This window comes from Diceros bicornis, chromosome 13, assembly GCF_020826845.1.
Source record: "Diceros bicornis minor isolate mBicDic1 chromosome 13, mDicBic1.mat.cur, whole genome shotgun sequence".
NCBI classification, from domain to species: Eukaryota; Metazoa; Chordata; class Mammalia; order Perissodactyla; family Rhinocerotidae; genus Diceros; species Diceros bicornis.
The window spans coordinates 54,693,134-54,712,021 of NC_080752.1; the positions used below are offsets into that span (position 1 = coordinate 54,693,134).

At 37.8% G+C, this 18,888-nt stretch overlaps 1 protein-coding gene across 9 annotated transcripts in view; it reads right to left on the reverse strand.

Moving 5' to 3' along the window:
* The window catches only part of SCMH1 (Scm polycomb group protein homolog 1), a 214,811-nt gene that overhangs the window by 159,409 nt on the left and 36,514 nt on the right, over nt 1-18,888 (reverse strand). For 8 of the 9 annotated variants that reach the window (XR_009221902.1, XM_058553829.1, XM_058553833.1 and 5 more), the window contains one exon: nt 14,733-14,813. Coding sequence is in view for 8 of the 9 variants with exons in the window: in XM_058553829.1 (XP_058409812.1) it covers nt 14,733-14,757 (25 nt within the window). In the remaining variant the exon portion in view is untranslated. Of the gene's footprint in view, nt 1-5,818; nt 5,949-14,732; nt 14,814-18,888 lie in introns of all 9 variants that reach the window. The other variant, XM_058553830.1, reaches the window with a different exon arrangement.

Below are 18,888 nucleotides of genomic sequence, written 5' to 3' on the forward strand. Positions count from 1 at the left end.
CACTCCAAGTATTTGCCTTCTCTCCTGTTCTTTCTAGTAACCTGCCATGTTTGCTCACCTTTAAATCATTAATAAAGATTGCCAACTTGATCAGGCTTAAAAATTGCTAACAGAGACAAAAGATATTAGGATATCATAAGTGAATTTATATTTAAAATTTTTCACAATTATTTCTATAATTATAAAAAACGTATTCTTAAAAATTATATACACAATATATATTCCATTTCTTTACAGCTTTTCAGTATTATACCACTTCAGTAAAAATGAACTATCGGTATACACAAAACTAATTCAGGAAGCCGCAATAAATAGAAACCACTCTGCAAGATCATTAATAAAACAATATTTAAAAGCAACCAGTGCAATTTAGAAAACAAATACGCTAGTAAAGAGAAAAAACAAAAGCCAGACTCAATGGTCACACAAAATGACTATCAAACTTAACTGAGCAGAAAGTCATCAAATAAGGTTTAACTTAAGACAACGAAAAAGGAACTTCTGAGAAGTATTTGAGGAGCTGGCCTGGTGCGTAGTGGTTAAGTCTGCATGCTCCATTTCAGTGGCTCAGGGTCCCCAGGTTCGGATCCTGGCCACGGACCTACACACTGCTCATCAAGAGATGCTGTGGCAGCATCCCACATACAAAATGGAGGAAGATGGGCACAGATGTTAGCTCAGGGCCAATCTTCATCAGCAAAAAGAGGAAGACTGACAACAGGTGTTAGCTCAGGGCCAATCTTCCTCACACAAAAAAAATAAGAAGAAGAACAAATATTTGAAACTCCTGGCACAAACTAGTGGAACCTGGAAATCAGCATCCAAAGAAGAAAAGGAGACAACTACATCATAAAATGCATCAGCATAAATTACTCAGTGGATTAGGTAACTGTGCCTGTATCAATTTCTAAGCGAACAGAATACAGCATCTGATACAATTCCACACATAAAAAAAAGAGATAGTCACCTATAATTTTTCAAAGCATTCTAAGAATAATGGCCATGTTTCAGAGTATGTTATGATACGCTATGTAGCTACTATTTTTAAATAATTAGTTTTACTTTATTATCTTTCCCCAGGCAGTATATTTCTTCTCTGGTAGCCCTTATTCCAGCTAACAGTAACAAATCAGAAACCTGAAATTCTCCTTAATTGGAGTCTCTCCCTTATCCTCCAAATCCAACAGGTTATCAAATTCTGTCAGTTCTACCTCTAAAATGACCATTTTCTCTCTTCCATCTCCTTTGCTCCTAGTCTGAGTTCAAGATTTCATTATCTCTCACCTTGACCAATAAAAAGTTACTTAAGGGTCCAGCCCGGTGGTGCAAGCAGTTAGGTGCGCGCGCTCCGCTGCAGCGGCCCGGGGTTCGCCAGTTTGGATCCCAGGCGTACACCGACACAGCGCTTGGCAAGCCATGCTGTGGTGGCGTTCCACATAAAGTGGAGGAAGATGGGCATGGATGTTAGCCCAGGGCCAGTCTTCCTCAGCAAAAAAAAAAAAAAAAAAAAAGACAAGGATTGGCCGATGTTAGCACAGGGCTGATCTTTCTCACACACAAAAAAAAGTTACTTAATTCCTGTCTGATCTTACTTCTTTCAATCCACATTTTAGCATTAATTTTCTAAAATAAAGATCAGATAAAACTTGTCACCACCCCCTTTAAAAGTCTTCAGAGATCAAGCCCCAAACTGTACTGAAACACAATAAACATAATAGCCATCCTCTTTCATATCCCTGGACTTTTTCTCCTTCTCTATTTGGGAGATTCCTATTTATTCATCATGGCTCAGGAAAAATGTTACTTTGGAATAGCTTTCTGGTAACATCCCCAAGCAGAGTACTATCTCTACCTCCTACTTTTATGCCTGTCCACAGAGTGTCAGAGCTAAATACTTCTAAGCCAGTCAGCAGTATTCCTAGGGCTTGGCACACAGTAAGCACGCAAAGAAATAAAGTTTGTCTGGGCCGACCCCGTGGCTTAGCGGTTGAGTGTGCGCGCTCCGCTGACGGCGGCCCGGGTTCGGATCGCGGCCGCACACCGACGCACCGCTTGTCTGGCCATGCTGAGGCCGCGTCCCACGTACAGCAACTAGAAGGATGTGCAACTACGACATACAACTATCTACTGGGGCTTTGGGGGAAAAAATAAATAAATAAATAAAATTAAAAAAAAAAAAAAAGAAATAAAGTTTGTCTTTTTACCAACTCAGAAATAGTTACACAAGGAGAGAAAAATTATACATGTTAAGAAGTCAATATTTAAATGCATGCTTTCATCAAAACAATTTTGACATAGAGATTGACACTTAGATACAAAATCCACTATGGTTACATATCAATTATCCAGGTTAATGAAGAATAACTAAAAACAGATCATCTGGGGGCCGGCCCAGTGGCGTAGTGGCTAAGTTCACGTGCTCTGCTTTGGCAGCTCAGGGTTGGTAGGTTCGAATCCCAGGCGTGGACTGATGCACCACTCATCAAGCCATGCTGTGGCGGCTTCCCACATACAAAATGGAGGAAGATGGGCACAGATGTTAGCTCAGAGCCAATCTTCCTCAGCAAAAAGAGGAAGATTGGCAATAGATGTTAGCTCAGGGCCAATCTTCCTCACCAAAAAAAAAACAAAAACAAAAACAAAAATAAAACCCAGATCATCTGAAAGTGTACATGATAGAAAAGTCATTTATATATTGATTTTAGAATATATATTTTTTCCACTACAGATTTACTATTTCAACCATGCTTTACCTAGGCTAATATTAAAAATGAACTTGCTATCATTTAATGGGTACAGAGTTTCAGTTTTGCAAGATGAAAAAAGTCGTGGAGATGGAAGGTGGTAATGGTTGCACAACAATGTGAATGTACTTAATGCTGCTGAACTGTACACTTAAAAATGGTAAAATGGTAAATTTTATGTTATATATGTTTTATCACAATTTTTGAAATTCATTTTAAAAATGAACTTTTCTGGGATGTCAAGAGGCTCAGAGGTTGTCACACTGATTCCATTTCAGATTCCACTAACACCTACCGTTACCATATACCAAGCCCAATGCCAGCGATTTTGATACATATCATCTCAAGTATTATCAATATCTTTTTACAGGTGATGAATCTGGGGCTCAGAAAGTTTAACAGTGCCATGGAGCGGAAGAGTTGGTCAGGCAACAGCAATGAAAGATATTTAATAACAGTCAACAAAAGGAGTAAATCCACAAATAAAAAATTGAATTGAGTTAATGCCCTGAATCCTGCTTACGTAGATTTACTAATTCAATGAATATTTATTGTCTGTTATTTGTCAGGCACTATTCTAGGCACTGTAGATCTATCACTGAGCAAAACAGATAAAAACTCTTGCTCTCAGAGAGCTTACATCCTACTGAGGTGGTCACCAGGGGTTTCATGAAATGTGATCTTTGAATTGGAGGCATTTGTAAAAGCACTCATTGCAGTGAAGCAGATGTCAGAGAGACTTTCTGGCAATAAGAACTATCCTGCAGAGGATGGGTTATTCATCCCCTAAAGTGTACAAGCAGAAAGGCTGGATGACCATTTATCACCAAAGATACTGAAACTTTTCTAAGCTGAGAGGGAATTCACAGGTTGGAAAGAGAGGTAACCAGATAAACTTCTAAGATCCTATTCAACCTTGGAATTCTATTTCACTAAGCATCAAACAATATTATGAGGGTTGAGATAGTTGCAATGTCTCCGTACCTTGTGTGTGTATAAGTGTTTGAGCACATGTAGATATCCTGACTATGAACTAGTTATCAGTATGAATTATGCCTCATTCTCCTTTATATCTCATGTGTCTAGTTAAATTAAACAAATGAATGAATGTAATGTCATAGGTTTAAAGAGTAGTGGATTGCTTCCTATTAAATCTTGTTCAATTTGACATTAAGATTCCGTTTCCAACGTACTACTTTCAAAAAAAAAAAAACCCTCTGAAGTCTTTGCTATTTCCAGATTGAAATTATACTCATTCACTCTTTAAACAAAAATTCATTGACTACACATAGGTTCCAGCCCTGTGCTAGGTAATGGGGTATTCAAAAAATAACAAGGCATTCACCCTTTAGTCTAGAAGAGGGAGAAAGATACATAATTAAGTATGATAAAGTATTACAGGTGCTGCATTAAAAGTATGTATGGGGGCTCAGAAGGTAGAGTTGAGGGAAGGAGCCAGTTCTCCCTGGGGAGGGAATGGGAAGAAAAATTAAGACTTTATGGAAAAGATGACACTTGAATTGAGTCTTAGGGACTGAGGATGGGACAATAAAAATAAAGTATACCATTGAGAGGGAATAATGTAAAGAAAGAAATGATGCCCTGAAGCACTATGTTAGACCTGCTCTGTCCAATATGGTGGCCACTAACCATACTGAGCCCTTGAAATGTGGCTAGTGTGACTAAGGAAGTGAATATTTAATTTTTACTAATTTTAAAAACTGACATTCAGTGCAGTTATTGGGAAAACTTTAAGTATGTTTGGAACAAAACTGGGATGAGAATCTACTATTTTAACTGTAAATTTTTTTAAATCTAAATACAGATCAAGTATTTCTGATAAAATTTAGTGTCTGAATTGAGATGTGCTGTAACTATAAAACATACACCAGATTTTGAAGATTGACTATGAAAAAAGGATGTAGACTAGATTATATATTTTTATATTGGTTACATGTTAAAATAATATTTTAGATATACTAGGTTAAATAAAATGTATTATTAAAATTAATTTCTCCTGTTTCTTTTTACCTTTTTCAATGTGGCTACTGGAAAATTTAAAATTATACATGTGACTTGCATTGCATTTCTATTGGACAGTGCCATACTGGACAACTGTAGTTCAATGTGGCTAAAGCAGAAGGCATGTAGAGGGTATGATAAGAGAAGTAAAACGTGGTCAATGTGAGTGGCTATATTTTTTACTATAATGGAGAACACGGATCTACAGTAAGCAAGAAGAAGCCAATGGGCAAGAAGCAGAGGTGAGGGATGGAGAAGAGAATACACTAATGGCCTAGGGGACCTTGGTTCTGGAGGCCCAGTTACATCCATACTTTTCATGAGGCTTGCTTGTTCAACCTCCCCAGTGAATAAAGAATCATAACTGTTTCAGGTGTACAAATAGGAGAAAAGGCTTTAGAGAAAACATGATTTAAGTGTTGAGTGGAAGAGCAAGCTTGACTTCATCTCAGACAAGACAAATCACCCCACCTCAGTAAATCCCAAGCAAGGGATAAAAAAGGGATAAGACATCATCATCTAGAAAACTTGCTTAAACATAAAGAGATCTTATCTTTAAAGATTTCTGATAATGTTTTTAGTTTCCACAAAAGTCAAATTTTATTTAGAATCTAGACTCTGAAATTTATAGATATTTTTCTATTTAATTAAACCATTACTATTAAGAATATCACTATAAAAACAGTAAGAATGCATACCTTCCAGAAATGGCTATACGTTTATAATGACATTTAAGTAAGATAATATAATACAAAGTGTCCAGCATGGTGCCTAACACAGAGAACAAATTCATTAAATAATAGGTTTTTCTTTCTTTTTTAATAATAATCTCTAGTGTGGTTGTACTGTTACAGAAATATTTTTAAGTATTTAAAAAGCAAACCTTCCAACCTCCTCTCATGACCTGGAAAATTTATGCTAATGACAAAAATGACATCATGGCTAAAAGGGATAATAAATGATCTAATTAGTAATGAGGAATTCCTTAAATTCAGTCGTTGCTAAATCTCTTAATCCCTCTTACCTCCAGGAAAGGGTAAAGAGATACTTACCACTAGGCTGCATAGTCAATGAACTAAAAACTGGTCAAGGAGTTAAGAGGTTTGGGATTTATCCCTGGATCCACCAATACCTTGCTCTGACCTCTGACAAGTCAGTTTCTCTGTATGTTAATTTCTCCATCTGTAAAATGGGGGTGAGGAGGAAGGGGGACACTTATTACCCTGTAAAGTATTGAGACTTTTAACTATTAACAAATTAGGCTACATTACAAGAAAAGTAGGACAGTTAGAACAATTCTTTTTGCTTCTTAGAGTATCTCAGGGTTGGACAGTACCTTACAGCAAGTACCACAGGTTTAATTTAACTAAGCCTCAATATCCACAGAAATAAAGAAAAGATATTTGCTACATTTGATCCCATGCAAACGCTAAATATAAACATAGTTTCCAGGGCCAGTCCCGTGGCTTAGCGGTTAAGTGCGTGCGCTCCGCTGCTGGCGGCCCGGGGTTCGGATCCCGGGCGCGCACCGACGCACTGCTTCTCCGGCCATGCTGAGGCCGCGTCCCACATACAGCAACTAGAAGGATGTGCACCTATGACATACAACTATCTACTGGGGCTTTGGGGGGAAAATAAATAAATAAATAAATAAATAAAATCTTAAAAAAAAAAAAAACAAAACATAGTTTCCAACTAACCAGTTTAAGCCAGAAAATCAAAAGATAGTAAAAACCATTAACATGTAATTTGTGTTCCCCTAAAATTCTTATGTTGAAGTCCTAATTTCCAATGTGACTGTATTTGGAGACAGGACTTTTAAGGAGGTAACTAAGGTTAAATGAGGTCATAAGGATAGGGCTTTGATCTGACAGGACTGGTGTCTTTATACGAAGAGGAAGAAACATCAGAGATCTCCCTCTCTCTGTCTCTGTCTCTTTCTCTCTCCACAAACACATACAGAGAAAAAGGCCAGGTGAGGACACAGTGAGAAGGTGCTGTCTGTAAGCCAAGGAGAGAGGCCTCACCAGAAATCAGCCCTGTTAGCATCTTGAGCATGGACTTCTAGCCTCGGGAAGTGTGAGAAAATATATGTCAGTTGTTTAAGCCATCCAGCCTGTGGTAGGTATCACGGCAGTTCAAGCAGACTAATACACATGGTCACAGGACGAATGAGGCTGCAGCAATTCTTTGAGAGTACCTCATGCAACACTATACAGTGTCCAAGCTGCCCTAAAGAACTTTCACTCTTTCTTTTACCATAGTCTGATGGGTGGTAAAATAGAGCAAAACAAAAATAAAAACAAAACAAAAAATACTTAACTGGAAGTTAAAATTTTATCCTGTTTTGAATCTTAATTCTATTTTCCCTTAAAGACTTTAGGCAAGTAACTTAACTACACTGAGCCTGCTTTCTTATCAGTAAAAAGATAATGATAATCTCAAAACTACTTGCTTCATTAGGCTATTGTGAAGAACAAATGAAAAAATGGCTTTAAAAGTGCATAATACAGATAATAGGGATTATTAAGGAAAAACTTGCTGTTTACTACCTTTCTCAGAGGGAAAACTCAGATCATGAATATTACAATGTACTTACAAAAAGGACATTAGAACCTCCTGTTACTAGTTAGTCCCTAAGGATTCTAATATTCACAATTTAAGTAACTACTCTAAGGAATATCTGCTAGAATTACTTCTACTTCGCCTCTTTTCCCTTTGGCTTCCTCTTACTGTTGACTGTGACCTTTAAAAATTATGCTAATGCAAAAAGAATGAAATCCTGCCATTTTTGACAACATGGATAGATCTAGAGGGTATTATGCTAAGAGAAATAAGTCAGACAGAGAAAGAAGAATACCATATGATTTCACTTATAGGTGGAGTCTAAAAAACAAAAGAAGCAAACAAACAAACAAAACGAAACAGAAACAGACTCATAGATACAGAGAACAAACTGGTGTTTGCCAGAGGGGAGAGGAATGATGGAAGGACAAAAAAGGTGAAGGGGATTAAGAGGTACAAACTTCCAGTTATGAAAAAATAACTGAGGATGCAATGTGCAGCATAGGGAACATAGTCGACAATATTGTAATAATTTTATATGATGACAGATGGTTACCAGTCTTATCAGGGTGATCATTTTGTAATGTATATAAATGTCAAATCACTATGTCGTACACTTGAAACTAACACAATATTGTATGTCAACCATACTTTAATTAAAAAAAATAAATCATACAAAAGAATTATGGTAATTCAATCCTCTTGGGGGAAGTGAAAGTGCCTGTATTTATTCTAAAAGACAGTAATGATACTAGGGGGTTGGAGTAAGAAGAGTAACCACACAATGGATGTCCAGGGCCCTGAAACATTACGGAAGTAGTCTCTGGAACATCCTAGAAAATATATCCTCTTTGATTTCTGAGAAAGGAGCGCAAGGGCATAGACTAGTAAAATCTAAAGCAGTGCTGTCCAACAGAACTTTCTGCAATGATAGAAATGTCCTATATCTGCATCGTCTAATGGGTAGCCACTAGCCACGTGGCTATTCAGCACTTGAAATGTGGCTAGTATGAGTGAAGTTGCATTTTTAATTGTACTTAATTTTTATTAAATTTAAATAGACACAGGTGTCCAGTGGCTACTGCACTGAATAGTGCAGATCTAGAGAATGCAAAGATTTTAGCATTTCTGGAAACCTTTGAGAGAAAGACAACAAGTAGTAGAAAAATCTACAAGGCTATGGAAGCATCCTTTCAAAATGTGACAATACAAGCACACAACAGGCCATCCCTTGAAACAAGGAAAAGTAGAAAAAATTCTTCGCATATTATGATATTAAGAAAAAATTCAGTTGTAAATTATCACTTATACATTAATAATAGTAATAATAATCATTATTAACATTATATAGCTACTATTTCTCAGTGTTCACCATATACCAGATATCGTGCTAAGTAGTTTCATAACATCATCCTGTTGAATCCTCACCAGTACGATACCACTTAACATGGTCTCATTACCCTATTCTAGTAATGAGGAAACGATACTCAGAGAATAACTTTGAATAATTTTCTAAAAGGTTACAGTCAGTAGAAAAGGCAAGATATAATGCAAACTATGCTATTAACCACAATGTCACTCTCCTCAAAGAAACCCGAAAAACAAAAAACCAAACTCACAAAAAAGAAACCTTACAAATGCTTCTGTAATCGCGGGCCCTCCAGGACCAGTGCAACTGATCCCGTCTTATCAACAGAGTAATTAAGAGTGGTTCTTCAGGAACTGAGACCCTTTGTCCAGTTCAGGCCAGTTGAGACGACCAACCCATCAACTGGGCCTGCACAAATGCTCAACAAGTGACCTTTTTGACGTCAAGGAGCTAATTCACCCTCAGATCATGGTAATGCTGCCATTTTGTGAACATGTATCCTATGAAGAGGCATGAAGCTTGACTACGCTTGCACAGATCATCAATTACCTCACTTCTCCTTACCTCCAGTCATCTGTCTCCACACTTCAGACCACCTTGTCCCCCATCCCATAAATATCCCTATGTCTCCATTTACAGGGAGGTGGATCTGAGATTGATTCTCCTGCCTTCTCGCTTGGCTGTCTTGTGATTAAAATCCTCTCTCTGCTGCAATCTCGTCATCTTGGCAATTGGCTTTCTGGGCGACTGGCAAAAATGAACCTGGTTCAGTTAACACTTCTAAAATAAAATAGCCCAGCTTGGGAAGAACTACAACCAGGTGTGAATGTGGATACTCTACCCAATTTACTACAGCAAAAACTGAAGCACTGATGCTTATTAGCTTGATCTGGTCACTGAATAACATTAGGTACAGTCTGGGATTTAATGAGGTAAAACTAGATTAAACGGAGGATGTCCATAGGTACTATGTTTTAAATATTCATAGAGCTTGGAAAAGGCAAAAGAAATAATGCAGGCTGACATGCACGTACCATGAAAGAGAGAAGGCAGGGAGGAAGGGAAGAAGGGATCAGGGAAGGAGGAGTGTTTCCCCTAGAAATGGAAACTGGAAAATAGAAAAAAGAAGCATCAAATGTACTTCTGAAAACCCATTAAGATAAGACAGAACTCTTTCTGTGTAATATAGCACTTGTGGTTTTAATAAACTATAATCCTATGCCAATATGCACAGAGATCAAAACGGAAAAGCTGGGAGCAGAACACCTGCCCCACTGTGGTCATGCAGGATGAGCTACAGAGGAGGCAGGAGAAAGACAGGGGACTGGTCTGGTATGTGCCACTGATTAGTCACTCTCTCTTATTAGCAAGTATTCCTAGTATCTCTCAGCTGATCCTTTGCCTCCAGCTCTCCTTCATTTACTTTACTCCATTCAGAGATAAGTGTGATGAGATGGTAATATTTCTCTGGGATGATCCGCCAGAAGAGGGGGGGAAGGGGGAGGGGAAGCAAGCTGGGCAATCACTTTCTCAAAGAAAGCAATAAATCCTGTCTTGTGCATGCAGCAGATGTGAACAAAGAAGATAGAGCAGATCTCTCCTTGGTGATCATCCCTCCCCCTACTCCCTCTGTAGCAATTATACATGTCTATGTGTGCACACAGAGAGAAGAACCCCAGAGATCATCAATATTTGCTTTAACAAGCAAAGCAGCTAGCAATGAACGGCTAATGAAAATGCAGAAAAGCCATAACACCCTTTGTCTTACAGGCCATCCTAGTAGACTTCAACTACCTACAATGTTTAGCCTTTCCAGAGGCTTAAAGAGGTGTGATCCAGAGCCTAGAAGCAAACGCATTTTAGGATGCTTCTGGCTCATGCTCCTTGAACAGGGAAGGAGTTTAGTGGTACTAATGGTGCCACATCATACTTCTTGGCAGACATAAATGGATTTGACATTCCAGTCAGTATCTGGAACGAAGGAGATGATAGTACTGGATGAGCTGCTCTGCCAGTCAGTACACTCTGAAGGCAGATTACCCCAAGGGGGAGAACTGGGACTAGTGAGTGGAAGCTACAGGTAGACAGGCTTCAGCTCATTACTAGGAAGAACTTTCTGGCAGTCAGAGGTACCCAACAGTGGGATGAACTCTCTGGGGAGGGAAGGTATGAATCTGCCATCATTGAGGATGTGGAAGCAGAAATACGATAACCTCTTGGTGGAGATATTAAATCATGAGGAGGAAGAGGAAGGCTGGACTAGGTAGCCTTTAAAGGCCCTTCCAAATCTGAGATCCTATAACTTTATGGGGGTATGGAACTCCTGGTTTGGTCAATATAACACTGCACAACTTCAGGTTTGCAGCATGAACAGTGTACACATCTATACTACCAACTTTCTCTCTGAAGGCTTACAGAAGTGTGATACAGGGGCAGAAGAAATAACGTCGTTGTCATCATCATCATCTTTCCCTTCTACTTCTTCATCTTTCTTTTTACTGACTGGCTCTGTGGTAGGCACTTTACATACCTTATCTCTAATTTTTGAGAGTCCAGTTACAGCTAGGTTACTGTGAGACTCTGAGCCAGTAACATAGCATCTTTGGTTTTTAACTTTCCTCATTTGTAAAATGAAGGAGTTGAACTTCATTCATGATCTGTAAGTTCTATCATAGTGTGAGTCTATGGGGCATAGCAGCAAGGGCCCATCCCAATTATTTCCTCCATATCCACTACAACTTAACCTGGCAGATACTCTGAAATATCTTCCTTCTTTGAAATAATGAACAATGTGTGCCGCCTTTATTTTACACAGTAATATAGTCTTGAAAGGTTAAGTGTAAATGAAATTTTTTATAAAAAGTGAAGTATATTTTGAGCCAACAAAGATACCTAATTAGTCAAAAGAAATCTTTATAAAAATAAGTTCAACGTCTGCTGCAAAGTAACTTGTTCTGTAGGTTCATATTTTATATATTGGATTTTCTCTTATACCACTTGGTCCTCCACTCAAGTCAACCATGTCAAAGTCACACCGTAGTCTTTTCCTTTGTGCGTGGTAATCAGTCTGTTGGTATAACACAGAATTACAGGTTTGGAAGGAATGTTAAAAGTCATTTAGTTCAATGCCTCCTCCTCCCGCTAACTCCAATTCCACCAACCCTAGCCAATGCTTGAATCTTCTTTCTAACATCCCTACCAAGTTTTTGCTTATACTTCCAGTGATGCAGGGCCACATCTCCCTAGGAAGTTCCTTCCATTCTTGGCAGCGGGTCTTGGCCTTAGGGAAGTGATTCTCAATATCTTTTCTATCTCAGTAACCATGAGGGAATCCCAGCACACTTCCATCAGTAACAGTAGTTTCATATATAACCAAACTTTTAAAAGAGGTTCTCTTGAGAGAGCAAGATGGTGATGGGAGGGAAACTTTCCCTTTTCATTTGGTATACTTCTGTTGGCAAATGTTTCACAGTGCATATATTTTACTTTAATACATACATTTAGAAAAAAGTGGTCCAAGGGGGTAAATGTTTGCCACAGCAGTGATAGGGAGTTGGATGGGAAGAAGTCCCCATAGGGGAACAAAACAGAATCAGAGGGAATGGTGTGTGTTGTGATTTGACACCTCCATTGACTGTAATATACTTGGGCGCAGAGGTGGAGTTGAATTGACTGTAATCTACTTTGTGGTGGAGTTGAATGCCACCCACCACCTTGAAAATCATTGCTAATCTCTATCTCAACTGAGTATACCAGCTCTTTAGGCATTTTAAGACAGTTTTCATGTGTGCAAAGAAAGTTAACTGCTTTCTGGTCTCATCAAGGTTAAATTCAAAGACTAACTGAATAACATGTCTCACTGTATAATGTGTCTGCCTCCTTTTCCCTCTCATCCTGCCTAATCCATAGTATACTATTCTAATTGGACATTCTGCCTTCCAACACTACTCTTCTATGGTCTGCTTATTTTCTCTTTATCATGATGGGATAGCACTTCCTAACTACCCAGACTAATTACCTTACTCCAAGCTTAAGGGTATTTTTACCAAATATCCCCAGATTTACCTCCTCTATTATGAAGAACTTTGCAGTCAGATTGCCTGGGTTCAGATTTGATTCTATCACTTACTAGTTGTATAACCTTGGCCAAGTAACTTGACCCCCTATGCTTTGGTTTTCTTATCTGTAAAATAAAGACAATTACAGCAATGACCTCATAAAGTCACTGGGAGGATTACACAGGATCCATATAAAGCACTTAGAACAGGACCCAGCACATAGTAGACATTCAATCAAATTGTTTCTTCCTTCTCCTTGTCCTTCATCATCATCATCATGCCCTGCTACTACCTAGGAAACTATCTTATCAGAGGCCCAGAGTGTTTACTTAACAGTTTCTATCCATTAGATTTCTATGTTCCCTCTTTCCCAATCCAAAGCATTCTCGATATTTCATCTCTTCAACATAGTTCTCTGACACACTGGATGAAACTTTCTCACTTAGCATACCTATTACTATGGCCTGTTTTCACTGCATTATAATGCATACTCATGCTTCACCAATTTACATTCCTTTTCTTTTCATACTTCCATTCAAAAGTCATCTCCCAGAGCAGGGATTTTTTTTCTGTAAAGGGCCAAATAGTAAATATTTTCAGTTTTATGGGACATATGGTTTCTGTTGCAACTACTCAATTCTGCCATTGTAGCATGAAAGCAGCCAAAGATAACACATTAGCAACAAACATGGCTATGTTCCAATAAATCTTTACAAAAACAGGCAGCAGACAGGATTTGGCCTATGGGCCATATTCTGCCAATGCCTGATCTAGAGGAATCCTTTCCCAAATAACTCTGCCTGGCTGTGATCATCCCACAATTCTACTTCAAGCATGTACTATATTTATTTACATATATTTGTAAGCTTCTAAGTATTTTTATGTGGTCAGTCTCCCATTTAGATACAGATTCTTTAAGGAAAGCTGTATCTAAAGCTGTTCTTTTATTCTTTAAACAAAACGTATCTAAGCCTAGGAGAAACGTGGGATGTTAAGGACACAAAGACAAATAAGTCCCAGCCTATGCTCACAAAGAACTCACAGATTAGTAGGATAGATAGCAATTCAAATACACAATCACAATATAATGCGATTTTTGCTCTAATAGAGATTTGCTATACAAAGTGTTTTGGGAAAACAGAAAGGAATGATTAACTTTGCTGGAGGAGTTGAGGAAAGCTTCACAGAGGAGATGAAGTTGAGCTAGGATTGTCAGAAGAAAGATGAATAGGTATTTTAGGCAAAGGGAATAGAGTACAAAGGTACTAAGGCATGGAAATGGACAGTGTGTTTGGATAACAGCCAGCAGTTTATTATAGACGGAAAGGGGTAGGGTAAGCTAGAGACGAATGACAGGAACTGAGTGAGATGAGAACAGAAAAGCAGCAACTTGGGAAGGGCCTCATTTGCCACACTAAGACAATGGTACATTACATATTGAGGCATTTGGTGTCATCCTGAAGATTGTTAGACATTCAATATCAAGATCTGATTTATTAATGATATTTTACATCCATAAAGGGGTTTTAACTTCTTTTACATACATTAGTTTCAATGTTCATACAGCTTCCATACTTAAATGCCTACTAAATTCTAATACTGATTATGAACTATGTAGTGAGAAGGGTAAGAATTAGAGGCAAAAGATCTAGGACTAAATCTTGCAGTTCACAGTAACAAGATTTTGAATAAGTCTCTCAACCTCTCATTGTTTCCATAAAACAGGAATAGTAACAGTATCTACTTAATATGATAACTGTAAAGACTATATGAGATAATTATGTGAAGAGTATTTTGCAAACTATAAAGAGCTGCATTAACGACATGCAGGATTTGTTAAAATTGCAGGCTAAGTTGGCAAGAAAGGGCGAAATTCTTTTATTCACTCTAATCACTTTTTGTGACACATAATTCATACACAGCCTTACAGAGGATAACTCTCTATTTCTATTATGTATAAATACAAGTTCTGACCTTTTCGAGGATCTGATTTTTGCATGGTACCATCAGTTATGCCAAAAAGGGTATTGTTCCTCCTTAGCAAGATGGAGAAATCTAGAAGCAAAAGATAGAAAAAATTAGAAACATGAACCACTGTAGATCAAAGACGACGTGCAGTGAAATTAGGTTTTTATCAGAGGAAACCAGCAGTCTGAACACCCAGACAGGACTTCCCAAGGGCAGCAATTTGGTTATGTTTCCAATTTCCAAGATCCTTCCCTCAGCTCTGTAGGTTCAGAACTCTAATTCTGTTAAAAATAGAATAGACTTTTAGGGCAGATCTAGAGGTCATTAAACAACGATGGATAAACTAGAACGTTAATTTATTAATTTACTGTGAGAAATATAATAGCCACACGAACTAAAATATTGTACACTGAAAACAACAAAACATTGCTAAAAGGAATTAAAGACAGAAATAAATGGAAAGACATCCTGTGTTCATGAATTGGAAGACTAATACCGTTAAGATGATAATACTACCCAAAGCGACCTACAGACTCAATTCAATCCCTATTAAAATCCCAATGACATTTTTTGCAGAAATAGAAAAAGCCATTCTAAGATTTACACAGAATTTCAAAGGACCCCAAATAGCTTAAACAATCTTGAAAATGAAGAACAAGAACTCACACTTTCTGATTTCAAAACTTACCACAAAGCTACAATAATCAAAACAGTGTGGTACTGGCATAAGGACAGAATGAAATAGAATAGAGGGCCCAGCAATAAACCCTAACATATTTGGCCAAATGATTTTCGACAAAGGTGCCAAGACCAATGGGAAAAGGATACTCTTTTCAACAAATGATGCTCAGAAAACTGAATACCCACATTCAAAAGAATGAAGTTGAACCTTTACCTTACACTGTATACAAAAAATTAACTCAAAATGCATCAAAGACCTAAACATAAGAGCCAAAATTAAAAAACTCTTAGAAGAAAACACAAGGGAAAATCTTAATGACTGGATTTGGCAATGATTCTTAGATATGTCATCTAAAAAACAGAAGAAAAAACGGATAAATTGGATTTCATCAAAATGAAAAACATTTGTGCATCAAAGGACACTATCACAAGAGAGAAAAGATGACCTACAGAATGGTGGAAAATATTGGCAAATCATATATCTGATAAGGGATTAATATCTAGAATATACAAAGAACTCCTACAATTCAACAACAAAAAACCCTCAAACAACCCAATTCAAAAATGGGCAAGGGACTTGAATAGATATTTCTTGATTTATCTATACAGAGGGCTCAGAAGCTCATGAAAAGATATCCAACATCATTAACCATTAAGGAAATGCAAATCAAACTCACAATGAGATACCACTTCACACCCATTAGGATGGCTATTTTGAAAAAAAAACAAAAACAAAAAATAAGTGTTGATGAGGATATGGAGAAATTAGAACCCTTGTGAATTGCTGGTGGGAATGACAAACGGTGCAGGTGCTGTGGAAAATCTCAAAAACCAAAACATAGAATTACCATAGGATCCAGAACTCCACTCCTAGGTATACACCCAAAAGAACTGAAAGCAGGGACTGAAACAGATACTTATACATTAACATTCATAGCAGTATTATTTACAATAGCCAAAGGGGAGAAATAATCCCAAGTGCCCATCAATAAATGAACGGATAAACGAATGTGGTATATACATACAATGGAATATTATTCAGCCATAAAAAGGAATAAAATTCTGATACTTGCTACAACATGGATGAATCTTGAAAACATTATGCTCAGTGAAATAAGCAAAACACAAAAGGACAAATATTGTATGATTCTACTTACACTTGGTAACTAGAATAGGCAAATTCATAGTGATGGAAAGTAGAACAGAGATTACCAAGGATTGGGCAGAGGAGGGGAACAAAGAATTATTTAGGTACGGAGTTTCTGTTTGGAATGATGAAAAAGTTCTGGAGACAGATAGTGGTGAAGGCTACACAACATTGTAAATGTACGTAATGCCCTAAAATGGTTCATCTGTTAAATTTTATGTTATGTATATTTTACCACAAGAAAAAGAAACAGGTAACAGGCAGATCTGCATCAGGGTTTGACAGTCCCATTCAACCATCTCACAACAGGAACAAACAAAGCCTCACAGGGACTTTCAAGAAATTAAGTCTTGAGTCATAGCATTCCCTTTCCTGGGTAATCCTAGATGTAACCTGCTATCAATTTTCTTTATGATCTCTCATTTAGCATGTTTCCAAGCTATCTATCTTCTGATAAACATATCCTTTCTTTGCATAACATTACCATCTATACATAGCATGTGGTACAGATGAGCTTTGGATTTGAGTATCAACTCTGCTACTGGCTATGTAAACTTGGACAAGTTACTAAATGTCTCTGGGCCTCAATTTCTCCATCTTTAAAGTGGAAATAATAGTGTCTACTCCAAAGGGTCTCTGAGGGTTGAGTAGCGTTATCTATTTTAATGAATTAATATACATAAGTGTCTGATAGATATGGGGTACTTCCCCACCTCCCTAACTTTGTGTCATATTACGGATTACTAATGAAGTCAGCCTGTTCTCTGTCTCTTGGCTCCATCAGCATCCATGCGATCATCACCACAGCTCTCTGTGGTTGACAGGGCCTTGCTACTATCTCCATCAGAAACCTTGTCTCAAAGGCCAACATCCAAAAGACCAAAAGCAAATGTAGACAAATTCATTTTCTGCCCATCTCACAAACCTCTCCCTATAGGATTCCACCTGTCCTGAGGGCAGAGACTGTCATAGGCTTATTTTATATCCCACACATTGCCTAGAAGAAAAAAAAAATAACTTTCTCAATTTTTAAATTGAATTTTCAACAATTCTAAGTTTTTCTCATAACAGGATCTGGCATAAATTTCCAAATAAACAAGTTCTATTTCTATACTTGTACAAAAACAATAAGGTAAAAACAGTAAGTATGATTCTTTTTCAGTGATAAGAACTCAAGCAAAATATATACGGTGTTACAGGATGTGACAGTGACCATTTGAAAGCCTGCTACACTATAACTGGCTTATATTAAAAGTGCCAGAAATAACAGAATAATCCAATATCCCACCATGAAAAAAATTCAATAATGAAGTTGATCTGATATTAGAAAAAATATATTACACAAATAAGAAAAATCTCCATTTAATCTCCACTTAAAAAGCAAAACATCAAATCATGTAATAATCACAGAACAGCATCAAATCAAAATTCATATACCCGGGGCCGGCCCCGTGGCTTAGCGGTTAAGTGCACACGCTCCGTTACTGGCGGCCCGGGTTTGGATCCTGGGTGTGCACCAACGCACTGCTTCTCCGGCCATGCTGAGGCCGCATCCCACATACAGCAACTAGAAGGATGTGCAACTATGACATGCAACTGTCTACTGGGGCTTTGGGGAAAAAAAAGGAGGAGGATTGGCAACAGATGTTAGCTCAGAGCCGGTCTTCCTCAGCAAAAAGAGGAGAACTGGCAGGGATGTTAGCTCAGGGCTGATCTTCCTCACACACACACAAAAAAATTCATATACCTGATTTACTCCTAGATCACAGTGGTCAGACATTCAATTTCACCTTGTCTGATCTAAACTCCTTCAACTACACCAATTAGGATTACCATCAGTATATATTTTTTGAACAAGCCTTGGTATAAAACTGGAATTAAGAGACAGAGAACCATAGGACAAAGAAACTGAAAGGTTACAAGGAAAAGAGGCTAGGATCATTTTGTTAAATAGACTTTCACATTGTTAACTTACGGAACCATCATAGGAGAAGGGAACCAACTATGTGTTAGGTTCTGTGCTAACCACTTTAAAAACAACTTTTTTGCTAAAGTTTAATATACATACTGGAAAGCACACAAATCCTAAGTATGAAGCTCAATGAGCTTTTACAGTGTGTCTCCAAACCAAGAAAGAGATCATTACTAGCATCCAAAGTACTCCTTTATGTCCTCTCCCAGTCATTACTCCACCCAAGAGTAAACACTGTCTTTTTTTTTTTTTTTTAATTTTTTCCCTCAAAGCCCCAGTAGATAGTTGTTAAGTCATAGCTGCACATCCTTCTAGCTGCTGTATGTGGAACGCGGCCTCAGCATGGCCGGAGAAGTGGTGCA